Genomic DNA, 27,951 nt, shown 5'->3' with positions numbered 1-27,951 from the left:
ATGGAAACGTCAAATCGTGAACTGAAAATGATTTAATTATGCATGGTTTTACAGTACATCATCTGTACTTTGTTTGCATGTATTTTTGTGCATGTAGCCTGTACGTCCGCAGGGAAAAGGAATGTTTTGCAGGAGCAGCCTCATCCACGTGTGCCAATGTTTGCAGTGAACGCACTTCCTTAGCAACGTGTATCTGAACCAGGAAGTACTTGTGTACGCTGTAGCTAACTAGCTATGGATAGCAGAGTGGGCTGAAAGTGAGAGACAGCAAAGTTTGTCTTAGTTAGATTTATGAGTCCAGCTACTGTTCGCCTGCATTTAACACATGTCGGATCACGTCGTGGTTAGTGGGCAGTTGTGTCGCTGACAGGAGAGGACCGCAAAGTGTAAGTTGAGCTTGTTTTGTTGATAAGCGAGCAGTTAGCTAACAAGCTAACGACAGCACTGTTCGCTTGACTTGAAATAACTCATTTGACTGACTGTATTAACACAGTTTACTCGTTAAATAAAAGCCTAACAGAAATCAAGTAAGGTGTGTTTACTAGCGCAGACTTTAACTGGACACGTCTAACGGTGCATTGACAACAGGAACTGTTTGAGAAGTTGATAACGTCATAGCTAATACGTTAACGAGATGGATGATACCATTGAAGTTGAAATAAACAGTGTTTGGTGCAAGCTTGAATTAACGCCAATATCCAAATCGCATGAGTAGCAAGTTTTTTGATTAATGTGTCACAACAATGTTGTGCATTGTTACTACCATACGTGTTGTGTTGCTACAGAGAAGACCTGGCCAACACAACAAACAACAAACCAAACATGATGTAAAGGGACATGTTGGTTTGATAAGATCCCCCAAACAATCATATCATCACTTTTATATTTTGTAAGTTAAAATGAAAAGCACAAATTTCAACTGAAATCACAAATATGCTACATATTTCAAATCACAATTTCTGCTCATATAAAAAAAAAAAGATTTTCTTTGCATACGGTGCAGCCCTATTTTGTGTATAGCTTTGTACTTTATCCAACCATATACTACTAAAAACAACCTCTTTTTATGTTGTACATGAAAAATATCCGTGACTTATTTTTGTATTTCCTTTTCTGTCATAGGTGTGCCATGAAAATGATTTTCTTACCTCTGTCTGATAGGCCATGATAGGCTTGTCAAGTTATGCAGGGGTTATGGAAAGTCTAATGAATTCTGCTGAAGAGCAGCAACCCTCCTCTCCCCTGCTCAACGCATGGTCCAAAAAACAGGAATCAAGCAAGCCTCAAAAAACAAAAGGTGTTGGTGGATTTGTCTTAGTGCATGCAGGTAATTATGCTCACCCTCATAAACAAGTAGACTGAAGTCAAATAGGCTAGTTAAAATCCTTCTGTCTATCGTCACTTTATAAATGGTTCAACACGTTCCCATTCTTTACTTTCAGGAGCAGGATACCATTCTGAGTCTAAAGCAAAGGAGTACAAGCATGTGTGCAAAAGAGCTTGCCAGCGCGTAAGTTTACTTTATGAGTATCACCATTGTAATTTGTATGTGTATGTGTGGAACAGAGGAACATAACTTTGCACTCCTTGTGCACACGATCTGTTGTTTTCTAAATTGAATGTTAGTAAAGTTTGATTCATTTCAACCACAATAATTTCACTTTTCATATTATTTGATGAAGGATCATTTCTGAATTCAGAGCAACAGGACAAAATGACATCTGTCAAAAATAAAGTAGCTGTTCCGTGCTTTTGTCAATTACATCCATATTTAAATACATGTATTTCATAATAATGAAACGCATGTTGGTGTTAATAATGTCCCGTTACCAAAGAATTCTGCTGTGACCCATGCATCAAATGTTTCTATGTGAGAGAGAAAATGAATATGCCTTCATCCAATCAATGAAGACTACCCAGATAGTTGATTTACTTGCTCTGACCTTAAAATCGAGTCAGGTGTCGCAACCGGTTGGTAATTGAAAACTGCTTGATTCTGAAGTGTGTTTAACTTTTCTCTGCTACATTTTTACACACAGATGTGGTCTGTTCTTGTTTTATCAATGGGTCCAGTGTCTTTGGAAAGGGTATAGTTTTTCTTGACACATGCAGCAAATGTTTTGCAAATGATGGATGAGGGGCATCTGTGAACAGATGTCATTCTGTACATTTTCAATGGGATTCCAATTTGTGTATTGGCTGTACCACTCAAGCACTCCACGGTTCTTGGTTTGAAGTCCTTCCAGTTTTCATTTGGCTGTATTAAAGTCATTTTGCTTTTGGAAGGACCTCTTTGTTCTTTGGCACTCTAAAGCAGGTTCTCAAAATTTACTTCACTTTAATTTTATTCATTGTTCCTTCCGTAGTTTCAAGTTCCTTCCATCCTTAAAACACTTAAAAACAACTCCAATGCTGTCAATCTTGCTTTGAAATAAATTTATCTCCCAGTGTGAGCTTTTGCTGAAGCTTAAATCTACTTAATTTTCTAAGGACAATTGCGAAAACAACTTTTTAAACATTTTGTTGTATTTGTTTAATGGCAGGAAATAAAGGTAGTAGTTGTGTGTTTGTAGGGGCCAGAGAATAACAACAACAAGTAAGTCTGATGGAAAAAGTTAAGATAAATCATTTCTGTCCATGTAGTATCTTAGTGTTAAATACTGACTTAGGTGAAAGAACGTAATGGAAGAAGCCAAAATGAACATGAAGGTGTATCTGGAGTTTTGACAGGAAAGTTTTGTTTTCAAAAAGATGTCTCAATCTGTCTGTTACAGGCTGTGGACCAGCTCAAAGCAGGGGCTCTTGCAGTGGAAGCAGTGGCAGCAGCACTGGTTGAACTTGAGGTGAGTTGATTGTGAACCAGGTTTGACAATATAAACCATTATTAACTTTTTTTCCCCCTAAACACTACCGATACATATACAGAACAATTATTTTAAGCTTGGTTTGAACTAAAAAAACAACAACCAAAATGTATGCAAGAATGACAAACTGATGTGACGTTTGTATGTGTTTACTTTACATGGATGAACATGTACAGAGAGGTACAGTGCAATTTTTTTTTAAAGGGACAACGAGGAGTTTGTATTTGGTTATGAAAAAGTCTCATATTAATGTGGATGAATCTACGTTACCCACACTTGTTAATGGGTCCATTTTCGATAAATATATCATTTTGTCTTTAGTTATTTTGTTATTATTATTTAGTGGTCGGCTCGTCCAGCATTTCCTACTTGGACGCTGCCCGGCAGGTCATGGGAATAACGCTGCTGAATCACCATTTACGGTCGGAACTACGACGGTATCTGATCGTCTTCGAACCTCCAACTTTCATTCTTGATCAACGAAAATTTACTTGGCAAATGTTTTAGTTTTCCTCCGTCTTGCGCCGGTCCAAGAATTTCACCGTGCGCACTTTCCAAAACTCCTCGTTGTCCCTTTAACCATATACACTGAACAAAAAATATAAATGCAACACTTTTGTTTTTGCTCTCATTTTTCATGAGCTGAACTCAAAGATCTAAAACTTTTTCTATGTGCACAAAAGGTCTATTTCTCTCAAATATTGTTATGGCATATCAAGATGCTGATTAGACAGCATGATTATTGCACAGGTGTGCATTAGGCTGGCCAAAATAAAATGTTTATATTTTTGTTCAGTGTAAATCTGTGCAGTGTCTGCACCCAGGGAACCTGAAAATGATATCAGTGATTATATAAAAAAAGTAGTAATTACAATTTGTAATGTTTTAAAAAAAATTTTTTATCTTGAACAAAAATGCAATTCAGATTTAGGATCATAAAAGGTTATTGTTTTAACTATCTGCGAAGGAATGGCTTTCGTTTAGCATCGACATCATGGCTTATTGCAAATAAAGTTCAATTGTAGCATCTGCATGTCTCAACTGTTCTCAGGATTCTCCTTTTACAAACGCGGGCATGGGATCCAACCTTAATTTGTCAGGAGAAATTGAATGTGATGCGAGTATCATGGATGGGAAGTCGCTGCATTATGGAGCTGTAGGAGCTATCAGTGGTAAGTTACTACACATGTTTTGATTTTAGTGTAACACTTCTATGTTGTTGTGACGTATGTAGTTCAGTCAACTGAATGTAAATGCAATGGGCCAAGTCTCTGTTATATGTTTTAGTGATTTAGACTTGATTCCTTTCAGTTTTTACCTGTAGGTCAACCATTAATTGAGTAAATAAATAAATGTCATTCATTAATTCAAATGCCACACTCGGGATTAGTTTTCCTTGATGCCTTTTACCAAATTAATTTTGGATTTATTCCAAACAAATCAAATTCAGTTCACCTGCACAATGAAACTCAACAGGCCACCGAAAGATTCCTGATTTAGTCTTTTAACGACTGCTGTTTTCTCATTTAAATTATTTTATTTATTTTATTTCTCTATTAACAACCGACCAACTATACATTATCCCGCTTAGAACATGGCCTACAACTAAATCATTCAATAACGTAACAGAAAATATTGATCAAAAGAGATTGGATTCACTGATTGCTCCTCCAGTCGGCCGTTGCTATTGAGTCCCTAGCAGTGGTCCTCTCCGCAGTGGTCTATCGAGAAATAAATACCGCAGAATATTGGTGATTGACCAATCAGAATCGAGTATTCAAGAGAGCCGTGTTCTAAATGATAATAAAGCACTTGAAATGAACTGCTAGCCCTTGGATAATTCTCACTTTTCCTTCAGGTATTAAGAACCCAGTCTTAGTTGCAAACCGTCTACTGAGTGAAGCACAGAAAGGGAAACTATCAGCTGGCAGAATACCACCCTGGTGATTATCATGGTTATTAATTAATGTTGTAATAATGTGACTGTATCCACTTGTTAATTTTTTTTTTTTCATTAGCTTTTTAGTGGGGCGAGGAGCGCATGACTGGGCCGTCAGCCATGGAATACCACCATGCCCTTCAGAGAAAATGGCCACCAGTGAGTACTACTGCACTGATTCTCAAATAAGTCTCTGAAGAAATGCATTTTTTGTAGCTGAAAATCTGTTTAAAGAATCATGACGTTATGTAGATGCAGTAGAAAGGAATATTTTGTCACACGCAGAGTTCAGTTTATCTGCGTACAAGAGGAACAAGAGAAAGATGGAGCTGGCAGAGAAAATGGACACAGGACATAATCAGACAAAGAAAAGGAGACAATCAAGTGAAAATGTGAGTACTACACTGTTCGTAGGAGTGCTTACTTTAACTGCATTAAAGGATAGTTCAACATTTTCACAAATTAGAGGAAGGTTCATTACCTTTAATTGTCGGTGCAAGCTATTTTTAGATCGGCAGGGCAGAGCTGCTCTCGTGAAGAAGTTATGACTTGCACATTTGCCACGCCATGAAATAATAACATATATATGAAGGAAATACTTGGAACTACTTGCGTTTTGAAATCACTCCGCCCAGCAGCCGTGTCTGGATGTAGTTTCTCTGTCTCGTAATGTTACATTATTATCTCATAGCGTGGTGAATGTGCAGGTCACAACTTGCCCACGTGACGTTTTGGAGTTGTTGGATTGTGTATTTGATGAGTTTGATGAGGGAAAGGGGAAAGTACAGCGGCCCTCCGCATTAGCTGAGCAGCTCACGTCTCTGCCCCTCCGATCTAAAAACAGTTTGCACCTACAATTAAAGGTAATGAATCTACCCCTAAAACTATAGGGATTATGGCAATAGGCACATTTGCCAAAATATTGAACTGCCGCTTTAAGTCAATTCCTTCTCAACGGCAGCACCTCAGTGACAATGGACCCAGTTTTTCCTGCTGATTTTGGGCTGTCACCTGACCATCAAACCAGAGGCAACGCAAAATGTTCTGTACAAGTGGTTAGCAAATAGCAGCATGTTGAGTAAACCTATAGTCTTTAGTCTTAAACTTGGCTGCTTGGACAAACAAAAGAAAGAAAAAAAGAAAAAGAAAAAAGCTTTGACTTAATCCCATTCAGAAAATACAGACATATCAGATGAGATGGAATACTCATCTAATTCCTCTGCTGCTCTTTACAAGAACAGCTTCAATCTCAAACTATAGTAAAGTTGAAAGATAACTGCTGCAAACCAAGTAATAGTTCTTTAAGCAAACGTGGGGGATTTGCACCTCTGGACTGATCCTTACTGCACTAAATGCAATAATAACCCTGGAATGCAACAAATTCCTATGTGGATGGTGTTCTGGGAGGAAGCCAGAGTTATTACTTGTTCAAACGTTCGTTACATAATATTAGACTACAAAGGTAAGAATGGAGAAAGTTAGAGGGACACATGCCTCACTCAAAATTCATCATGACTGGGGCATCAGTCGATCTATAGAAGCGTTTATTAATGATGAAATTTGGATGCTCAGTTGGTTTTATGATGCATGGAGTTCATTTGGCAGGTTCTAAACCAGATGTTAAGCTTTGTATGAGAAAATAAAGCACCAGATTGAATTTAACCAGAGGAGGTCAAAAGCTAGTATTTTAGAGGAACTGCTGCAATGGAAAGTAGCTAAAGCCAGATGGGAAAGTTGTGAAATGTTACTGAAATATGCTAATTAGCATGGCAGTTAGTGACCAATGGTGCAAGTTCATCGCAAACTCAGTTCACTGACTCGGTGACAGCCTTTCAGAGAAGTGCTGCTGGTCCAGGCTAAAAAAAAAAGATCAAGTAGACTCCGTATGTGTTTTGACAGATATGGCATTACTCAGTTGCACAGATAGAGACAGTTCTCAGAAGAGGTAGTGCTAGGTTTCAGTGCCCTGAGCAACAGAGGTGGAGAGTGGCCTGATGATGAGCTGAGGTGAAAGCGGCTGAGTCGGCTCACTCTGCACTGAAGTCACGAGCAGTGGCGGCAGCACAGAAAAGGGAGGGCAAGTTTGTCTTGGTTCTGATGTGAGTTGTGTTAAATGGAGTAAAACGCACCAACGGCCACAGCCCTTAATGCTTCATTGGAGCTGTTTTTGTACAGCAATATTGTTTATTTAGTTCAGTCACATCAATCCAGTATTAATGATACAGACTAACAATTGAGATGGACTGTTTGTTGATTTAGGCATGTTCAAGTAATATATGATTGATTTTTGTGTCAAATGACAAGTTTGCCAAATGAGGGTTTGAGGTCTGACTCGGCCTCTGGTCTCATCTGTCAGTGACTTGTTTATAAAGAACTGCTTGACCCTACAGTATTAATGTGACCACTTGTGTTGTTGAGTTCACACTGAATTGGACAGGACTAATACTGAGACTGTGTTCACACGGTGCCTATGTGCTCAGAGTTTTAGATCATATAACAGGACACTGGCATCTACCTTATGTTTCATTTTTACAAGCGGAAATAACCAATTTTTTTAATCATGAATTGCTGACTTGTGGATTTAGCAACAAAAAAAAAAACCATACTGCAGTAAATCTGGTTTAAATCATCATATGCAGGGTTCTTTTATTTCCCTCTGTCTTTTTGCCAAGCAATAAAATCTTTCCACTCTTTTCCAGTGCAATATAGGCACCTGTCTTGTGATGGTGTATTGTTTGGGAAAATTTAAAAAATATCATTTTAATTCCAAAGATGCCCTTAAGTTTCACAGTCATTATTTGCTGTTTATTTTTTTATTTAAGGACACTGATAGGGAGTGACAAGATGGTCTTTGTAGCATTTCGAAATGTCTGGCTCTGGTTCTATTTGGCCTCAAAATCTTAGAGACAGGACTGATTTAGGAGTGCATAAGACAGATGAGAAATGCTGCAGCTTTGTTTTTACTCTGCGTCTTTAGTCCAAGGTTCAATGAACTACTTCAGTTACTGGTAGGAGACGAGCTCTGATCATGTAACACGATGCCATTTTGCATATTTACTCTGTAGAGCTGAATTTATCATGTAGTCTGAGTCATGATGGTTCACAAAGAAGTCACTTCCAAAGCAAACTGCAATCAGGGAAGGGAAACAGCTGATTGAAATCACAAACGTACATTCTTTGCCGAAATATGAAGGGCAAGTAAGAGTGACACAGAAATTCATGCAGCACAGCCTTGATTATTCCTCAATGCTGGCGTCACTCAGCGCTGGAGGCATTATGTTTTCAGGTTGTTTGTCCGTCTGTCTGTCTCATCTCACTAACACGATATCTCAGTAACGCCTTAAGGGAATTACCACAAATGAGGTAGAAATGTTCCCATGGACTCAAGAGTGAAGTGATTTTGTTTTTTGTGGTCAAAAGTCAAGGTCACTATGACCTCATGTGTGTCCCATTCTAGTGAATGTAATTTATCAGGAGCGGCTGGAGAGAATTTCATTACATCTGGTGCACATGTTAACTTGGACTCAAGGATGAACTGATAAGAATTTGGTGGTCAAAGGTCAATATGACCTTTTGACCACAACTGATGGATTTGTTTGCTCATTATAATTTCACACAAAAGTCTGATTGGATAAACCACCATACTAGTGACATCTTAGTGGTCAAAGGTCGACTTCACAACTTGACATCATAATGTTCTGCATAAATAGCTCTCACTATTATTCAATGCTGTGACTTAGGTAAAGAAATGGCAATTGTGAAATTATTTCTTGCAACTTGAATGATTGGTGGAGACAAACAACAACCAGGCAGTATTTATAGTTTGTAATCTGTCCTTGGTCAAAGATGATGATGTGAACATTTGGATTTCTGCCCCTGTATTTTGCCTGAATTTCCACATGACAACATTTCTCATTTGAAATGATCTCTTTGTATAGATTCATTGTTTTTGTCTTCATGTGACTCCTCCACTCACTGTGATGTAGGAAAATGGTTCAGGGTGTCTCGACACCGTGGGAGCCGTGGTGGTGGACCTGGAAGGGAATGTAGCTGCAGCCGTGTCCAGTGGAGGCCTGGCCATGAAACACTCCGGCAGGGTTGGTCAGGTAGGCAGACCCTCTTCTCACCCATCTACTGTCCACGTCTTTATTCACAACCTTATTGAATTATACATTATTATGTCACTAAAAGTTGAATCAGACCTTTGTTTTAGACCATTATTAATGGAAATTTGTAATGATTATATGTCAGGGTGTGCTTTTTTCTTGAAATTAAGTAGGTTTTAGTAACATAATGTATAATCTCTTCTATATATTCTCTATGTATATATATATATATGGGTTCTGTTAAATTCCAGTGATATGCTGCAGGGAACAAAAGCATGCTGCCATACCTTTCTCTACTTTTTGGCTACTGTTTTCCTCAGGCAGATTTTTTAAGCCGAGAAATAAAAGACAGTTTCAGGTAGCGGCACATACTGTACTGGTGGAAACCATAAAAGGCCACACCATATATTTGTCTTACTGGGAAGTGGGAAGTTCACAACATATAAACCACAGGGGATTTGGGTAATTTCAGCAGCTGTCTGTGGGAATCACACTGTACAAGGTGTGCCAGAGAAAGCAGACTCAGAACGCAAATGAACCCTGGGGTGACGTGCATGCAGACAGAACTTTATCATTATACAAGCAAGTGTTAAGTGTTGTCAAACAAGCTTTAAAAAAAAAAGAAAGCTTGGTATGTGGCTTGTCCTGAAGTGGCCATAAACACAATGCCAGTGAGAAGATTATTGGCAATTTCTTGCAAACACAATAATGCTAATGATTTATTTAGGTGATAATGTGCCGGGGCTGTGTGTTCTGGAGTGTTTTATGCTTTTTAGTGGCCAAAATTAATTCATTGGTGCAGCTTTAGACAGACTGAAAGCAGCAGATAAGATTTGCCAGTGAACATCTGTTACCAAAGAAGCCCACCAGCTTTATTTTCCCTTTGCTGTGTTTTTCGAACATTGCTGCTGTTTGATGTAATTAACACAGCTTAAGTTTAGCTTCCCCTCCTTTTATCTGCCACAGTAGAATTCACTCTGATCATCCTCATGTTGTGTGCCCCATTTTTTTTTTTTTAATGGTGATGCAAACTCAGCAACCCCAGTAAAACATTTCTGCGCTGGAAGTCTTTTACGTTGTGGCAGCTGCAGGAAGTTATGAGTTTGCATTAACAGCAGCTTAACTGGAAGAAAAAATCAACAACTTAACAATGAGGGCTGAGTGGAATGAATGAACCGATAGGATTTACTGCCTTAACCTCATTAACACTTTTAAAAAACCTGAGGCTGAGAGCAAGAGTAGCGTGTATGGCATGCTGTTCAAATGTAGTTAATGATGTGGAAATGTAAATTAGGCTGAAATGACCACCTCAGCGTTTACTCTAGGCTTTTAAGGATTTTATTTGTACATGAGTAAGTTTTACTCTCAGTCTTTATTTGAGAATTCACAGTATTTACAGTACTGGTTAAACACAGATATCGCAAACTAAAACAATAACAAACGGTCATGTATTTAAAATGCTCTCTCTTTTCTCAGGCTGCTCATTACGGATGTGGCTGCTGGGCTGAAAATGCTTGTAATATGAACCCTTACTCTACAGCAGTGAGTACCTCAGGTATACTACATCACATTCTCCTACAAATTTCCCAGTTGTGTGTATGTGACTTTTCCCACTCATGTTTACCACCAGCCTGCCCTTTGTCATGGAGATTATACGAATCAGAAATAGATGTTTAATGTGAGCCTCATATTTAGCCTCAGTGAGTCAAGCTTCAAAAAGCCTGATAATACTTTCCAATGACCTCCAACCATTCCTGCGGCATGATCCTCATCAGTCACTTCCTCCGATGATTGAGTCATCAGCCCCTGCTCTTTGTTAGTCAGCTGCATGCCAGGTGCATTGCAAAGCTCTTTGGATTTGCAGTGACATTTGACATGGGACACCTGCTGTAGATATCACAGAAGGAGAACTGCTGCTGGGAGTGCAGCAGAAGATGGTACATTTGCAACATTCAAGTGCTGTTATCTCGATCCAGATAGTATATTTCTGCAGTACATGCAGTGTTTTTCTTCCTTTGTCACATGTGTTATTATTTATGTTTAAATATATTTCTAAAATGGCTAAACTTGAGCCAGTTCTGGAGCTTTAAATCTGAATATAATCAAAACTTTTTGTCAAATTAAACATACAAATTTAAACGTCATGCAGATTTTACAGGATACTTCGAGCTTCTGTTTTTTGCTGCGTCGAGGCATTGTTGACTGTTTTACAGTAGTTTTACAGTAAACAGATGTTTTACTTGAAAAAGACAAAGTAAATTGTTAACCTTCTTACAGTACATGTATAGTAAGCAATTAACTCAGATCCTCTGCAGTGTCACTTGTTTCATTTGTAGACAGCCTCTGATATTCACCTCACTACCCTCCCACCTCAGACACACTGTGTGATAGTAATGATTTATAGCCGTCAACTGTCACTTACTGCTCTTTCTTTCTGCCGTGTCAGCTTCAGGGGGAGGACGGGAGGAAGTAGGTGGTTGCTATTGTTTCTCCTCATGCGGAAAAGCTGAGCTAAGCCAACTGGCAGTCTTACTGGGTTGCCCTTTTAAGCAGTAGTAATGATCAATCAGAACTCTTTCGATAGCCCAGGCCAACTTACATTTTAAAGTATCACATTCATCACACAGGACATTTTTTAAAGCTCATATTCAAAGAAGTCCTTGTAAGGCAAAGTATAAAGTAAACTCATAAATTTGAAGATATATTCACAGATACAGAAATTATTTATACATTTAAGAAGATATTTTTACCTTTACCCTTAAGTCTACTTTTTGTATGGAAGCGATAACAGGCAAGCTAATTTTTCATCTGTGAAAAAAGTGCTCTGAAACACAAGTTTGTAATTTCGTTATGTTCAACTTTTCATCTGTTATCTTAAAAAAAAGAAAGAAAGAAAAAAAATAGGAATAATATTCAAATAAAACATAGTATTCGTGCATTTTTTCTGTTTCTTTTTGTCATTATGATTTCAGCAATAAGAGGGTGAAGTGCACCACAACCCAAGTCTAACTCTAACTTAATTTTGAAAGTGATTCCATGGATTTCTTTTTAATCTCATCTACCTGTGGTCTTGATTAATAGTTCTTTCTTAGTAAAAAAAAAAAAAATCACTTGCTTCCCTGTGGTGTTTTTACAGATGAAGAAAAAAATAGTCAAAAGTCATCTTGGCAAAAAGAAAAATGTTTGCTTGCCTTCTAGGGCTTCCATACTTTTGAGACTTCATTAGATAGTAAATGTATCCAGCAAATTCAGCCGGGATTTACTTGTGTTTAAAGATAGAGGCTTGTAATGAAATGAAAAATGATACAGGGGAGAATGGGCGAGGGTACATACAGTACATAATCAAGGCATAGAAAAAGCATATGGTTGTGCTTGTAATGCCTAAAACGTAGCCTTCCCTTCCATCTGTCTCAGAAAAAGGGAAATTATAGCAGTAAGAGCCTTGTGAAGTGTGTGATTTTTTCAAAATATTCAGCATTACAAGTCGACAAGGAGAAATAACAGCAGCCACCTTCCTCCTTCCACCCATATTCTGCGGGCACTGCAGCACACACAGATCATGGAGTCTGTGTCTTCCAGCACTAATACAGAGAGTTAATTAGACAAAGGCATCCTTTGCTCCCAGGATCACTCTGGAAGCAAAAACAAGTTGCTTTCTTCTTAAACGTTTGTATACAGTGTCTACAACCATGCTTTAGTGTATCCAAAAATAATTTTTCTTTCAGCTGAAAGCAGTGTTGCTGGTTTTGCGCTGTATGTTTTTGTATGCGAGGCAGCGAGGCTACGGTATATTAGCCCACTTCTTTAAGATGTGTAGACGTTTGTGACATAGCTTCTGGGGTACATTAAAACCTTTTGATGTGGATCTGAAGCTTAATGCATCTCAGTGCAGATGAGCTGATTTGATCAGACAGGCTGAAGTTTGAGTCATATGTACTTGGACCGCTAATATAAGCAACATTTTGCACCATAAAGCTTGTCTGTTTAAATGATGAGCAATCAGTGAGAAATCTTGGCATGTGTTTCAACAAAAGCAGTCACACCAAACCTATTATTTAGTCTAAGCTATAATAGGGTTATAGGATTTTGTACCATAATAACAACTGGTCTTCTGACTTGCCAAAAATACCGTGTACTGTTTTGAAGGCCCAGAAAAATATCTGCCTCTCAATCTATGGACGTTCTCTGGCTCATTTTATTTAAACAAAAATGGCAGCCTACCATTTTTATATGTTTACATTCAGGAGGTTTGACACAGACTGAAGTAAATTGTGATATTGTAAATAGTAAATTGCATTCCGTGAAGATAACAATGTAGTAAAGATCTGTCACTTTCTTGTGGTCTGCAGTGTGAAGGTGATAAGTAAGGCCTGAGTTGAACTGATCTCTCCTGTATGTACAGCATTACACTAAACAAGCAGCATAAGACCACTGCCTTTGTAAGTAGTCTGTTGCTCATCAATTATATTATATAGTAGATGAAGTGTAGATATTCCTCTGTAAGTATTTTCACCTCATCCTCTCTTCCTATATTGTGGCTTTTGGCTTTGATGTTGCAAAAAAAAAAAAAGATGATTTCCTTATGGGTATGGGGAACATAATGTGTGTTCCAGTGCAGCACCTGTTTTTAATTTCCTAACATGAAAGGCATTCCCATCAAAAGAAACTGAAAAACAATCATTTTCATCCTGACACGTGGAGTATGATCCTCACCCTATGTGTCACTCCTTCTTTCATTCGCCTCACCACCACTTTGCCCATCTGCCCTCCCTCCCTCCCACCACTCATTCTAGTCTGTTTTGTAATGTGCAGCTCATGTGGGTCGGTGTTTTATATGCTTTGACTGCTTCATCTGGCCTTTTCTTTGCTGTGGCCAGTCAGAGAACAGCCCATTAACTTCAGTGTTTACTCATGGAGCTGTTGGCTGTCACATACAGTATCTCTGCTTGTTGGCCTCTTTATTTTTACATTTCTCTTCCGTTGCCTTTGGTCTGGACTTTTTCACTGCACTTCCAGCTCAGATGTGTTTGTGCTGCCATAATACCAAGTTCTCCCGAGACAACGTTGGTCATGGTAAACACGGTACCTGGCCAGTCGGACATTCTGCTCTCATTAAATGAGAACTTAAAATTGCTCCAGGCATCTGTTCTCCACGGTTACAAAACTGCATTCAGTTTTGTTGTAGTTACCTGACATTTTATGAGTCCTTGATTTGTGTTTACAGAAACAACAAGTCTTTATGGGTTCTCACAGGACCCTTTGCCAGATGTCTTTTATTTTTACTTTTAGATTTCTTGTCTTTGAGAAAGATCATTCTATAAGCCTGCAGTATACATTTATTATCTGTCACTTCCCTAGCAACAGCGAGGTTTTGGTTTTTAATGTTAGTCCTTTCAGCATTACATAGCACATTATCTGAGATATAAAAAAGCACACCTGCTGTGTTTTGACTTGGAAGTGGGAGAGGGCAAGGTGAGACATTTGTAGAAGCTGCCCACACTTTTTATGGTTCCTGGTTTGGTTAAATGCTTTTTCTCTCCATGGAGCTTTCTATGTACCACTTGCAGAATAAGAGCATCAGACTGATTCAGGTTCTTAGAGTCCACTGGAGCACACTCACTGGCATTTTTGCTTTAAATGAGTTTAGACATAACTTTTACACTGTAGCATTGTTTTGTGTATTGTTTGAAGTTAAGATAAAATAGTTAGTGTTACATTTGGCATGAAGTCACTTACATCCCACCACTTTCAAGTTTTGACTCCCCATTCTTAACCAGCATAAAAATAGTTTCTTTTTTAATCCACACATCTTTTTGGTGTTTGGCCAATGAAGCCTAATTGTGAACATCTTGTCCCTAAAATACATCTTATAATTACAAATAAATATCAGTCTAATAAACATGAAATTGATGCATAAATGTTGCAGGTATGCACACACACACACTGCAGTTGTGCAGTTGTGCAGTGAGCCAGCACAGAGTTTAGAGAGGTGGACTTCATACTGGATGGTTGCTATTTCAAATTCCCAGACCAGCTGGGAATCTGGGCAGGAGAGCTGAATGTGAAACCTAAACCCTCCTTTGGCAATTACTGTCAGTGTGCCCTTGAGCAAGGCAGCTGCACTTGGCAGCCCCGAGGGCCTGTCAACTTGACCTGAAATAATAAAAGTTAATTACACTGAGAGGAAGGTGCCAAAATGACTGCAGTAGCATAGATGTGTTGTATGAGTTGAAAAATCAAATCCTTTCATTTTGCAATATTTTCCATTATGAAACCTAATAAGATGCATTGGAAAAAGATGATCTTTTTAATAGGTTTTGAATATCAAAGCATAGTATTACAAATGTTAATCAGGAAGTGCTCGTACATACTGGTCTGTTCAAAATTCACTTAAATATCAAGATGGGATAAATCAAGATGTGATTAATACCATACACAACTGAAGTTTGAAAAGTCAGACTTTTTTTCTATTTACGTGCCTCAGATTTTTGGGTGTAAATGGTGTGTACTACATGTGCTACACCTCTCTCTACCGTATGCAGTTGTGATTGAGGGGCTGATGCTTGCAATAAAGAAGGGAAATAATACAAGTTAATGTTCGAGGTTCAGCCGTGTCTGTGTGTCTTTTGCCAGGCTGTGGAGAGCATCTAATTCGCACCATGCTGGCACGGGAATGCTCTGCTGCCATGCAGTCTGAAGATGCCCACCAAGCACTGCTGGACGCTATGCAAAACAAGTTCATCAGTAAGTCAACCACATGTTGCCTGATTCTCACACACATAGAGCTTACAGCCAAGAACGTGTTCGCAAGAAAAAGCTACACACAGAGGGAGTAAAATGAACAAACAGATGTTGCATAACCTAAGGTTAGCTAACAACTGGAAACATTGGAAATAATAGAATCAGAAGAGACGGCTTTTGATTTATGGATCTTTTTCACCCTTTAAACAGGGTCTTCAAATGTTCCACACATTATAAGCTGACAGCCACAGATAATTTTGTGGCTGTTGGTTGTTTTGTTGAAAGTTCATGTGAAGATGTAATTTTTTTTCTTGCTATATTCTCTGAAGTGGTCAGTTTTAGAAAGTCTTGTTAACTGTGTTTGCTGTGCCTGTGAATGACCACTGGATAGTTCAGAGAAGACAGCAGAGGAAGAAAGGACACATGGAAACATGTGGTGGTTTCTGCCTTCTTCTGGCCTCCTTTAGAAGTCCGTCCCAATTTGGCTTTGTCTTGGACATCTGTAACACCAAGACATTTGGACTGGCTGGATGAAGTCAATTTGAAGTTAATTCTTCCTTTGTTTCCTTTCAAGGTGCACATTAAGTTAAACAAAGCTCCATAAATTCGGCCTTGGCAGGAGCAATGATGACTGTCTGTGATGTGGAGGCCACTCACTCACTTCCATGATACATCCGGGTCACGTTCTCTAAATAGAAGAGTATCTTTTAATTACAATGCCTTCAGTACTTTTAGATCTGTTTGTGTCATATCCAGATTATTGTATTGGTACACCTGCCAAAGACACACACACACACACACACACACCTGTATTTAGTGATAGTTTAATCCCATACTTGCTTATTTTCACGGGTAAGATGATGATGAACAACTCTCATCTCTACAACAGGTAAATACAACCACTGAGCACTTAATCAAGAACCCCAGTGTACCTGCTGATTCAAGCAGTTATCCACCCATGTGGCACTGCATAAGATCATGCAGATAAAGGTGAGGAGCTTCAGTAAATGTTCACATCAAACATGTGAACATTGGAATAAATGACTGATTAGAGGATGTGTGAAGCTGCTGACTCCCTAGGACTGTCACACACAACAGTCTGTTTTTACTTACATTTAGAGGTTAGAGGAGAAGGGACGGACTGGGTGGAGCCGAGAGAAATGCTACATTAACTCAGATAACAACACTTTGCCACTCTGCCTCTGAACAAACAACACATAGAACCAGGTTTATCCGGTTTCAACCCCAGTTCACCATCTTCTAACAGATGCTTCTGAATAATGCTACATGTCACAAAGCAAAAGTCATCTCAGACTGGTTTCATGAATGAAATGAACTTCAATGGCCTCCCCTGATCTGAATTCAGCAGAATACCTTTGGGATGAGAGAAAATAGTTTGAACATGGAGCTGACAAATTTGCAGAAATGATGTAATGTTATCACGTCAACATGGAGCAGAATCTCAAACAATTGAGGCTGTGCCTCAATATTAGCTTGGTGTTTAATGGTCTAATGAAGTGCTTGGTGAGTGTGTGTCTGAGCTGTTACTGAATATTATAACAAAAAAACACCAAGAGCCTTTTTAAAATGTAGAACAATACCAAGATTTTGTGTGAATGTTGTCCAAGCTACACTTAAACAGTGTTTTATAGAGTGAAGGGAACATTACAACATGGAACCAAAATCTGCGAAATGCGGCAGAGAAACAATGGCATGCAGACACAACAATATTTTCATCAATTGGTCCTGTTTTTTCCCCCTTTGTTTTACTTGCTCTGACATTTCAAAACATGTCAGAGCTGTTTTTAGTTTGTTCTTTTCCAAACCCAAACCCTTTTATTGCTCACACTAATCAGCCAATCCAACTTTTTTAGTATAGACAACACCTCATTCAAGTTTGCCTCTTATGAAGTTAAGTCAGGGAGCAGGAAAGGTTCTCACTTCACACAGTGTATTTTTATAGTTGTCTTGAAATATTCTTGCAGAAAGTTAAAAATGACAGTACTTGTCAACAAGCTATTATAGGCTAACATTTGCCCAAACAGATGGAGTGAAATATTTAGATTTAACAGTCTGCTAAATAAAGTAAATACATCAAGATAGAATAATTGCTTACAGTTGTTTAACTTGGCCAAAAAAGGCAAACAACTCAAATGGAAGGATTTTTGTCTCATAGATCACCTCCATCTGATGGGGCTGTGTTTGTCTAGTCTTTTCGTGTGTTATCCTTTGCTAAACGTGTCCGAGAGAAGAACTGAAAGTTTGTTATTGATTGAGGAGAAACTTTCCATTTCTTTCCATATTTATGCCATTTTAGTCAAGTAAGGTGTTGTGTTTTCTTTTGTGTGTCCAGGCTCACCCTTTCTGGCCAGTGAGGATCGTGTTTTGGGTGGAGTAATTGTCTTGCGGTGCTGCAGATGTGTGGAAGCGCAGCCATCTCAAAATATTCAGGGTATATTGGGTAAGACATCAATCATCTCCGGCCCGATCACGCTCGAACGTTCATGCTACAGTTGATGGTGGACAAAGATTTTTTTCTGTTAATATTCAAAAATCCTTCCTGAGATAGTCAGGAGGAGGAGGGGGAGGAGGCGCTGCGGCTTTCCTCGCGGGTGGTCTGTGTTTTAACTTGCACAATCAGGCTCTGGTTTCACACCCTTCATCTCAGATTCAAACAGGGACCTCCCACTATGGAATCAACCACTAATCTTCAGACAAGTGGAGGCCTTCTGAATACGGCCCAGTTTGGCTGATTGTATTGGTGGATCTGGTTTCTCTACCTGGAGCTTCTGAGAATGCTTCTCGCCTTCCCAAACCTACTGACATGGAATTTAAGGAGCCATGTGACTTGCCAGGGACCTTTGCCCTTTGTGTTAATTTTAACATGACGTGTATCGAAGCTTCAGCGCCAAAGAAAACCAGTGGATGAGTTCAAGTTCACTGACAGTAGAGCAGTAGAGCAGATATTTCCCCAGTGTAGGAGGGGATGATGTCTTGATTTCAAATTAAACATGATGATTTATATTATACATTATGTCATCTTGAATAATAAAATGTTACAAAATGCTGCTCTCACTATGATGCACAGACCCTGTTTGTTGCTGTTTACGGAGCGTAGCCCATGAGCAGACTGTGGGCTACCTCCGCTTACGAAGGGCTCTGTGCTGATTTACAAGAATAAACAGCATGTCAGCCACATCCCTTTTGCTGCTGTAATTGAGTTTCTTATCCAACCCACAACTTCTACCTTCCTCTGCAGTCATGTCACAACCGCAAGTCCTATATTTTCATAATAATGGGCATGCTCGAGCGTTTACTGCAGTTAAGCACACCAAATCACCTGCCAAACTTCTTCCTCTGGCAGACGGAAAGACTGTTTATCTGTTTGTTTTGTGCCACTGAACTGTAGCTACACAGTCTGTTCCCTCCCCACCCCTCTCTGTAACATTTATATCAATACACTTCCATGTATATTCGTAATTAACCTTTTTATCTCTATGTTTTCACAGTGGAGTTCCTATGGAGTCACACCACAGAGAGCATGTGTGTTGGCTACATGTCTGCCCAAGATAGTAAAGCAAAGGTGAGCTTCCCAATTATGCAAAATGTCTGGAGCTGAGTTTCAAATATAGAGAGGTGAGGTTGGGATATGACCTTCATTACCTCATTAACAAAACCCTAACACAGCACATGGTTGTTGGATCATATTACAGAGTTTGTAAAATTCACTGTATAATATTTATGCATCAGTGGCCAGAGCCAGCAGCTTAAAATTGAATCTGCTTGTGTGGTAATTTATGTGCTCTAGTTTGTCTCCCAGTCTCTCACTTAAAGTTAAAGCCATAGATCTGACTTTTATGAAGAAGTCCCACGTCATATTTTCCAGCATGAATAATGATAATTGGAAAAACATCATTAAAAACCCAGGTTTAAAAAACATGACAGATTTGTAAACTCTGCCAGACTGCAGTAATATAATTCTAAATGCATAAATAAAAGTGTGTTAGAGTAAGTAGGCTGTTGTTTGACAGTTCCCAGGAATGACTCATGTTAGGATGTCTAATATTAATAATAATAATAATGGTCAGGTCACTCTTTGTGGCCAATAAATATTAAACTGTAGAGGGTGTTTAATTGAATGCTTCTCAGGAGTGTGAGCATCTGCTTTACTCCTTATTATACTTCGGATTGTTCATTTTGATTCGACAGCGGCTGCCAGTGTGTTTGTTACTTTCTCATTGTTTATTTACAAGTTCAATCACCTAAGAATATTGCTCTTGGCTTTTTTGCACCATCCACCCGGAACTAAAAACTTTTTAAATTTAAAAATTAATTTGTTTATTCCTCTGTCATTTTGAATTCTCCATCTCTGACATTTTAACTTATATGTGTGCCTGTTTTGGTTTATTTTTGTCACTGGAATCATTTATTATATATTTGCTTACCCAGTTAACTGGTATTTGTAGCTAATCATCATCACGGTGGACAGCTTTATGACATACACAGTATATGATGCACAGGGAGCAGCTGCTGCTTCTCACCTGTTGGTGATGGGCTTTGCCAGAGGGGTGTAATGTGCAGGTTCATGCTATCTCCATCAGATCACACTCCCTCCTAACCAATACAGTTGCTAATGCAGCTGAAAGTGCTAAACCAGTCACCACCAGTCTTCCCTCCTGCCAACACCGGAGGCTTTTGTGTCACTTGAAGGCACATCCAAGATAAACCCGAGGTCCCTGTGGTCATAGGCAAGAATTTTCCCCTGCACCACCTGTGCTTGCTGTCTTGTTTGGTATGAATTCTGCTGGTGACCTTGGCTTTTGGATTATGGGAGTGAAACTCTTAGCTGAAGTTTTTTAAGTAGACATTACATTCTCTGGTCAGTAAATAGCTGCATTAATATGTGAGGCTGGTTTCATGATGCTAACTTAGTAAAGATTATTAGCAATACATGAATCGTTTTTAAAGCAGCCTGCGTCTTTTTAGCAACAGGACCTAGATTCTCTGGTCTCCTGGCTCTAAATGGAGTCTCTGCTCAGACTGATTTGTTTGTCCAATGTATCGCTGTCACTGTATGAAGAGAGGGCACTGTTGTTCAAGCCTGGTTCAGATTTCAAAGTCTTTCCCCCTCCATCCCGCCTCCCCTTCTCCCTCACTCATTCTCCTCTGGTCCCTCCCCCTCTCCGGCCCTACCTGGTCCTAAAACACTGTAAAGTTTAGTGAAAGCCATGTCCACTGGGGATATCAGTATCAATTAGCATATTAGTCAGATGTGCTCTGTGTATTTGGCCCTGTGGAGGAATGTGAGCGTGCAGGCTCTCCCTTCACGCCTGTGCCACTTGCAAAGTGTTGAGCAGGACACAGTGAACTGTATACAGTCCAGAGCGCTTTCAGTCACCAAAATTGTGCATTTATTTGTATGTTGTGGTTTTTGTTTACATTCTTATATGTATATACACTTGGAGTTTTGGTAGGTACCAACAGTGGATTTATATATCTCCTCTGCTGGTGACAAATACAGATATCCATTGGTATGTGCTTTGTTTGGGCTGTCACAGGAAGGAGACTGGAGGACGAGACCTTAGACGTTTTGCCACAGTGGTTGGAGCTGCTGTTCTGTTCACAGCCTCACAGAAATAGTGTGAAGAGCTGGGGAGGAGCAGAGTAGCGATCCATCGCACTTGCATGCTGTTCCCCTAAATTTAAACTGCTGAAACATCTCGGTCTGGGCACCACTGAGGCATTAAAGTAACCACCTCTAATGTGGCAAACTAGTCACCCAGCATCACTTCATTAAGATGCACAACGTTCTTTATAAAATGAACATTCCCACTGGGGTAAGATCCAGGGGAATCATCTGTCAGTAGTGGTTTCTGGATCCCCTGTGATAGGGGTATCCACTTGGGAGGGGGGCACTAGTGGTGGTGACACAGTGATATTGGAGACTGCAGCCAAGAACACAGCTGCTTCACCAAACCCCACACTGCTCTGTCAGAGACGGAGCAGCTAGTTGTGGGGCTGAGGCTGCCTCTGTGGCTCACACCATCTGCATGCCAGAGACCCTGGCTCTTCTCTCCTTCATGCCCTCAGACAAAACTATGGTTTACCCATCACTTCCCAGGTGGGCACAGAGTCGGCCCCAGCTCATTTACAATATATCGCTCATTGAGGGGACACTATAACAGAGCATCTGCTTTCTCTCACAGTGTTCACAAGTCAGAGATGAGAACCTATCCTCCAGTCATGACACCTGCTGTGTGTGTAGGAAGTCATCTGTGAGCCATGGATGTGGCACCTGGCGTCCTCCTGAGAAGTTTCAGGTCTTTGTCATCTTGCCGTCATCATCGCAGTCTTCACTGGGAGCGATGCTGGTGACCATGCTGCCGCAGCAGTACGGGCTGTAATGAACCAGCTCTGCTAGCGAGGACTTCCTTGATTGTGCTGTCATAAACACTTGGTAGTGGATTAGTGTCCCCACTGATGTCTGCATAATTTATTTACATTCAAGCATGTACAAGTTTGCAGCACACTGAGTTACAGAGATTGCAAAGCGTACAGCGCCAGAGAGCCATCCAGCGCCTCAGCTGTTATTCCACAGACATTCCTCCCATTCCTATTAGCATCCCACTGGGCGTTTCTAACCAGCCAGTCGGAGTCCATCTTCCACTGCTTTTCTGTGATAAGAACATAAAAGGGCTGATACACGCGAGCGGGAGTATTTAGGACAGAGGTCAGCCTGAATTCGTATTGAAGCACATCGGCTTCTCTGGTTTGTTTGTATGTATTTTTTCTGACAGTGAAACTCCAGGAGAAAACTGAAGCATGCTGCATCTCTGTCAAACAAATCCGTTGGATGTCAGGCCAATTTTTCCAGACAGACTGTAGTGGAATTGTACTTTTCAATCAGATGTAGTTTAGTTTCTGGAGAAAGTCGAATCTGTGTCCTAATCCTTTTGACATTACTGTAAAATAGCAGCAGTGTGTATAGTATGTATATAAAACCGCAAAGGGAGAGCATCTGGTTTTGTTCAAACACTCACCTGTGTCTGCACTGGCTAGGACATCAGAGCATCAAGCTGTGTTTTCAAGGACAGTTGGACTATTGTTTGTCTTGATTAGACAGATGAAAGAGAAGTGTAGGGTCCACAGGACTGGCACCGTGGCTCCGCCCTCCCCTTGCTGGACATCATTAGCACTATAAAGCTTTTGCCGGTCAAATTGTGTAAGGGTTTAGGGTTAGTCAAAAAAAATCATATGTCATGCAGTTCACCCCTTCTGGTTACTGTCTGCTGTGTACATTAAATGATAAAATGCTTTTTATTATGGCACATTTTGTTTTTATTATCCATCTCGTGTGGAGAATAAATAGCATATGATTGTTTTTTTTTATTTTAAAAGAAAAGAATGTCAAAACCACAACACAAAAACGGCAGCGCAGTCATAGAGCTAAAATAGTCGGTTGGCCTACACTGTGGTGTTAATGTGTGGCTTCTCCAGCTCCTAAACACATTCATATCTCCGAAGAATGTTGTTTTTCTCTAAAAGATACAATGGTGCTGTTTTTTTCACGTTATGTTTTGACTCAGCTGTAGTCCTGTCATGTGGTCACTTCAATCACTGGGTAACAAGCTGACAACAGACTCCCTGTAGGTTTGCGTGTCTTTGTTTTTTGTTTTGTTTTTTCAGTCGATCTAACCCAACTATCATTTAATTCTTCATTTCTTTGCTCCTTTTTTTCCGTCCCACTAAAGTTAGAATGATTTTACATTGCTTGTGTAAACACTGACAGATGAGCTAAGAATCAGTATAAACTAATCTTCAAATAGTAGCTGCATTTTATGTGGTTGACTTCATATTGGGAAGAGCGCAGCAACTTTTCCAATCCAAACATCAATTCTGAGTGATTGTTGAAAAAAAAAACACACAACAGTGAATATTTAGTTTTTTTAGTGTTGACACATAAAGCTGTGGTGTTATTTGTCTGATGCTGACCAGACTATGTGGTGTCATAGAAGTGTTACGACATCTGCTGTGTGACTTCTGAGGAAAACTCATCCTCACTGCCGTGTCCCTCATGAACCAGGGCCACAGTTTGTAAAAGGCACGCGATGCTGTTAGCGCTGCGGTGGCGTGTTTACCCACTCGCTCGGGTTAGTAAGCCTTAAACTCCTCCTGCCCGCTCATTCAACTTGTTCCGTTCTGTCAGATTGAAACCGAGAAGTCTTGGCGTATGGCGCGAAGGTCTCATGAAGGGGCTGAGGTTTTCAGGGTGCATCGGTGTCACTGTCAGAAACAGTTTTCTTGCTAAATACATGAAGTCATACAGCTGGCCACTAATTGTGCCTAGTTGTGTGTTTTCAGCTGTGTATTCAATGCGGTAAGAATTTAAAAAGAACATTGCGAAGCTCTCTCCCCCCGGACATCAGAAGGAAAACATTTAGCATGTCACCATTAGTCTGCTATGACTCGGCTATGGACCTTCATTCAATACAGTTTAAACAGGGCCTTTCTTTAATCTCATCTGCAGAAGATGAAGGTGAGAGGATGAACACAGAGAGCGCTGCTGCAGGCCTAATAGCCCCTGAGAGTGCTGCCATGTGTGCGTGTCCTTGTCTGGCTGTTGTCCCTCTGTAGTGACAGCAGTTGCCCTCGGGGTGTCGGGGGGGCGCAGAGTTCAGACCGACACAAAAATAAGCCCAGTGGTGATGAAGTCTCCTGCCAGTGAAAGAGTGATGTCAGGCTCAGTTCAGTGGTCTGGTCGATAAGTGGATGGACCGCCGAAGGGCTGGAGCCAGCGCTGGCCCTCGGTGCAGAGGGAGAGAGAGAGAGGAAGGAGGATGACAGCCATTATTGGCGCAGGGAGAGTCAGTCACCTTTGATCTCCCAGTGGAAGTATCACTCCCGTCCTCACAGCTGTGTTTGCCCCCGGCCCTCCTCCTCCTCCTCTCACTGGTCCCCTCTGTCTCCGCTCAAACACAACACACAGCCAGTGTGTTCTCTGTCTATTAATGCTCACTTGGCATCTTCATACTTCAGCTGCGTATCCTCATGATGCTGCAGCAGTTAGTCCTGTGGATGTTCTGTAGTTTGCATTTTATTTGTCACCCTTTTATATGGTTTTAATGAAATGAGATTTGGATAGTTTTAAAAACATGTCCATTTACTAAGATAGCAGTTAAAATTTTGCAGTGTTTAGGTGGCCTTAAAGCTATAGTGCGTAACTTCTATCGCCCCCTAGAGGATTTCTGCGTTATTACAACGATACGGCCGGCACCTCAATATGGCGTATGGCCCGGTGTAACCCGCCCCTCCCCTCCCCACCGCTACCGTTTGTCACTCTCTTTCTTGGCCAACAGACCTTCTGCTGAACGGGAAGGCTTTTTCTTTTTCGTAGGATCCACTTCTGAACCTCTTGGTTGCTTCTTCGGGTTCTCCGCCATGTTGCTTCTAGCAGCGCTCCCTCCCTTCTCGTTGTCAGGTAAAACCGAGTAGAACGCGCTATTTCCTTTGCGCCAGTGCAGAATTTGTCGCCCAAGACACCAAATACAAAAAGAACAAATACTGAAAAATACAGCGAGGTGTTAGAGGAGCCGAACGGCTTAATCAGCGTTGTATCATCTCCTCTTGTAGTGGCTTGGGTGAAACGGATATTTACAGACACGTTGAAGTATAGCTTTAATGCCCCCAGTGAGCTGTTGGTGTCAGATACAGTAGCACCCGGTCCTGTCTCCCAGGTGGAGCTACTTGTTAACAGCAGGAGTATTGGGAGGAGCAGTCAGCCTGATCAGAGCCAGGGCAGCAGTTTGTTTCCACATAATGTTGAATTCTTTTCTTAAGGTTAGGCTCAAGTAATTTAGATTTTTCTTTAGTCATTTTTTTTAGCCATTTTATGCCTTTATTAGACAGGACAGTGAGAAAGATGAAAGCAGGGAGAGAGACTGTGGGAAGACATGCGGTAAAGACTGCCTCAGTCAGGAGTTGAACTGGCCATCACTGCTTCGGGCAGTGCCAACATGGGATGTTCTCTAGCCACTTGACCACTCAGCACCCTGGAATTAAGATTTTGATGCTGTGTTTAACTCACATCAGTGCTGCAACAAAAAACACAGCCACTTTGTGTCTCTGTGTTGGCACAGAAAGATTCCCAATGCACAGAACTGTAGGAAATAAAAACATTAAAGGGGCATTGTGTAAATTCTCTTGTTGTAGTTTTTTATCAGAACTAACAGTCAATAATAAAGATCATATCCCATCATCGTGCATACCTTCATGTTCTTACATTTGCTCCACATATATTGTGAAAATCAGAGATTAGCAACCTGTTAATGTTTTTCCCATGTGGTCCTGCTTCTTTAAGTGCATGTTTCCTTGGATGTTTTTCTCATTGTGTGTGTGGCCTGTGTGTGCTCTTTTTATTGCCTTCAGACACACATATCCAGATTACCACCCGGAACAGTTCCTGGACAGTCTTTGGCCATCGAGGGAGGGGTATGCCGACTGATGAGCGTAGTGGAGTGAGCCGCATCCGCCCCTTCTCCTGGGCTTCTTCAGCAATACTCCAATACATACAGTACTCTTCCACCCACTCACAAACGTACTCGCACGTACTGCACCCTCACAGGCCACCACCTTTTTGATGGCAGAAGTAAATGAGCTTTAGCTGCGTTAAGAGATGTCCGGGAAGGACGGAGGGGTGTTAGCTTCTACTTAGTGCACTTACAGGACTTCCCTTTGCCACTGTCTGCCTCCAGCATGTACTCTATGCCAATCTAACTCCCCAGGCTCTGCAGTGTCACCTGGATTAGACTTGATGCACCATTTCTTCTTTGTTACTCTTTTCCAACTAAAAGTGACATCCTCTCTTTTGTATATAAGCTATGATTTAGGAAAACAGGGTGGATGTTATTTCTTTTTGTATCGCTCAACAGATGTGACTATTTTCAAACTTTGAGGAATTTCAAACGCAAGACGGTATTTTGTTCTTTAATACTTTCATGTTTAAGAAGATGTCAGATTTCACCTTGTGGAATGTGGAATGCCTGCTACTCAAAAAAATTATGAATTCATGTATTCCTGCAGGTCCATTGTTATTAATCCTCCAGCATACTGTATAATGTAGCATCATGTGCATCTTTGATGAATTTTATAATCATTTCAGCCATAGAACGCTTTTCTTTGATTGTTTTGAAATGTGAATGCATAGATATTGCATGTACAAAATCTACAGTAAGCCACTTTCTGTTCTTTGACAGGCATATATTGACAGGCATATATATATATATACTATATATATAGTGCTCAGGTAGCAGCATCGGACCCCACCGCCAAACATGACTGTTAGTCATCATTTTAAGATAACAATTTATATTTGTATTGTCACGCTGACAGAGACATGTATTTTCTTGCTGAAAAAGACAGCTAAGAACTAATTTATGCATCAAGCCCATGAAATGGTGCTGTTGAGAATTGTACTTGAAAGGAGAAATGGCCTAAATTGATACTTCTGTTGGGATAATCCGTTTCTCTGGTTTCGCTGTTTCATTCAGTTACTACTAAGAGTCTCCACAAATATTCTTTACTTGAAAATGCAACTAATATAAAATGGTATAAGCTATGGAAATGATAAATATGTGCACATCTGTCTGCAGTGCTCAGAAAGTAAATAAAATCTATGTTGCTACATTTATCTTTTGTCTTTTTGCCTCCATCACACGAGACATGTTCTTCCTGTACCTTTTCCACAAAAAGACACGCACTGCTATTCAGAGAGCAGTGTGTTTGTTTGTGTGTGTGTGTGTGTAAACCCCGACAGGCAGCATAAATATCATCATTTGAACTGTGGACTGCCAAAAATGTATAGTCTGGGAATAAATTACATGCTGGGCAGTAAGTGGAGTGGAGAAAGAATTCTGCGAGGAGGACAGAAACATTTCACTCTGAGAGGAGAAATGAATGAAGTTTGTGCATCTTGAGGAAAATTGGTCGCTTTTAAAATGTGATGTGCATCTCTGCCACACACACACACACACGTTCTTTTTCTGAGCTTCTGTTTATGACATTTCAGCTTTTCTTCTCATTTAAAAACCCCAAACCAATATTTTTTTTCACTCTCCAGTGTTTGTGATGATTTGATTCCTCTTTAATATAATTTTAAAGGTTCTGATTAGACGGAGCAGTTATTTATATCAATTGTATCACTCTCAAGAGCAAGAGTTTGCACAGCTGCTGACTCTGGACCATGGCCACTGTGTCTGAGAGGAACGTGCAATAGAGATGTTGGAGAAGATAAATATATTCGCTG

At 40.2% G+C, this 27,951-nt stretch overlaps 1 protein-coding gene across 2 annotated transcripts; it reads left to right on the top strand.

Annotated features, from left to right (window-relative positions):
* The first annotated feature begins 187 nt into the window (after positions 1-187).
* tasp1 (taspase, threonine aspartase, 1) lies at positions 188-27,332 on the top strand. 2 transcript variants are annotated; one of them, XM_085800741.1, is made up of 14 exons: positions 188-386; positions 1,123-1,327; positions 1,443-1,510; positions 2,775-2,843; positions 3,916-4,036; positions 4,723-4,807; positions 4,883-4,962; positions 5,089-5,195; positions 8,790-8,909; positions 10,386-10,464; positions 15,543-15,653; positions 18,004-18,111; positions 19,160-19,233; positions 26,076-27,332. In XM_085800741.1, exons 2-14 carry the CDS (start codon positions 1,165-1,167, stop codon positions 26,166-26,168), a joined length of 1,278 nt encoding a protein of 425 aa, XP_085656867.1. In that variant the 5' UTR covers positions 188-386; positions 1,123-1,164; the 3' UTR covers positions 26,169-27,332. The 2 variants fall into 2 exon arrangements, with proteins under 2 accessions (XP_085656867.1, XP_085656868.1); XM_085800742.1 differs by lacking the exon at positions 15,543-15,653 and having other exon boundaries at positions 26,076-26,424.
* The last annotated feature ends 619 nt before the right edge of the window (positions 27,333-27,951 follow it).

This window comes from Trachurus japonicus, chromosome 15 (assembly GCF_045865225.1).
Source record: "Trachurus japonicus isolate A0001 chromosome 15, Traja_1.0".
Classification (NCBI taxonomy): domain Eukaryota; kingdom Metazoa; phylum Chordata; class Actinopteri; order Carangiformes; family Carangidae; genus Trachurus; species Trachurus japonicus.
Note: the sequence above shows the minus strand (reverse complement) of the source record. Positions and strands in the feature narration are given on the sequence as shown.

What these genes read in the sequence shown, in the direction of transcription:
- tasp1 (XM_085800741.1), top strand. Translation starts at nt 1,165, where the DNA reads ATGATAGGCTTGTCAAGTTATGCAGGGGTTATGGAAAGTCTAATGAAT. An exon ending in ATTTGTCTTAGTGCATGCAG is followed by an intron (nt 1,328 to 1,442) that starts GTAATTATGCTC and finishes CTTTACTTTCAG; the next exon opens with GAGCAGGATACCATTCTGAG. An exon ending in AGCTGTAGGAGCTATCAGTG is followed by an intron (nt 4,037 to 4,722) that starts GTAAGTTACTAC and finishes CTTTTCCTTCAG; the next exon opens with GTATTAAGAACCCAGTCTTA.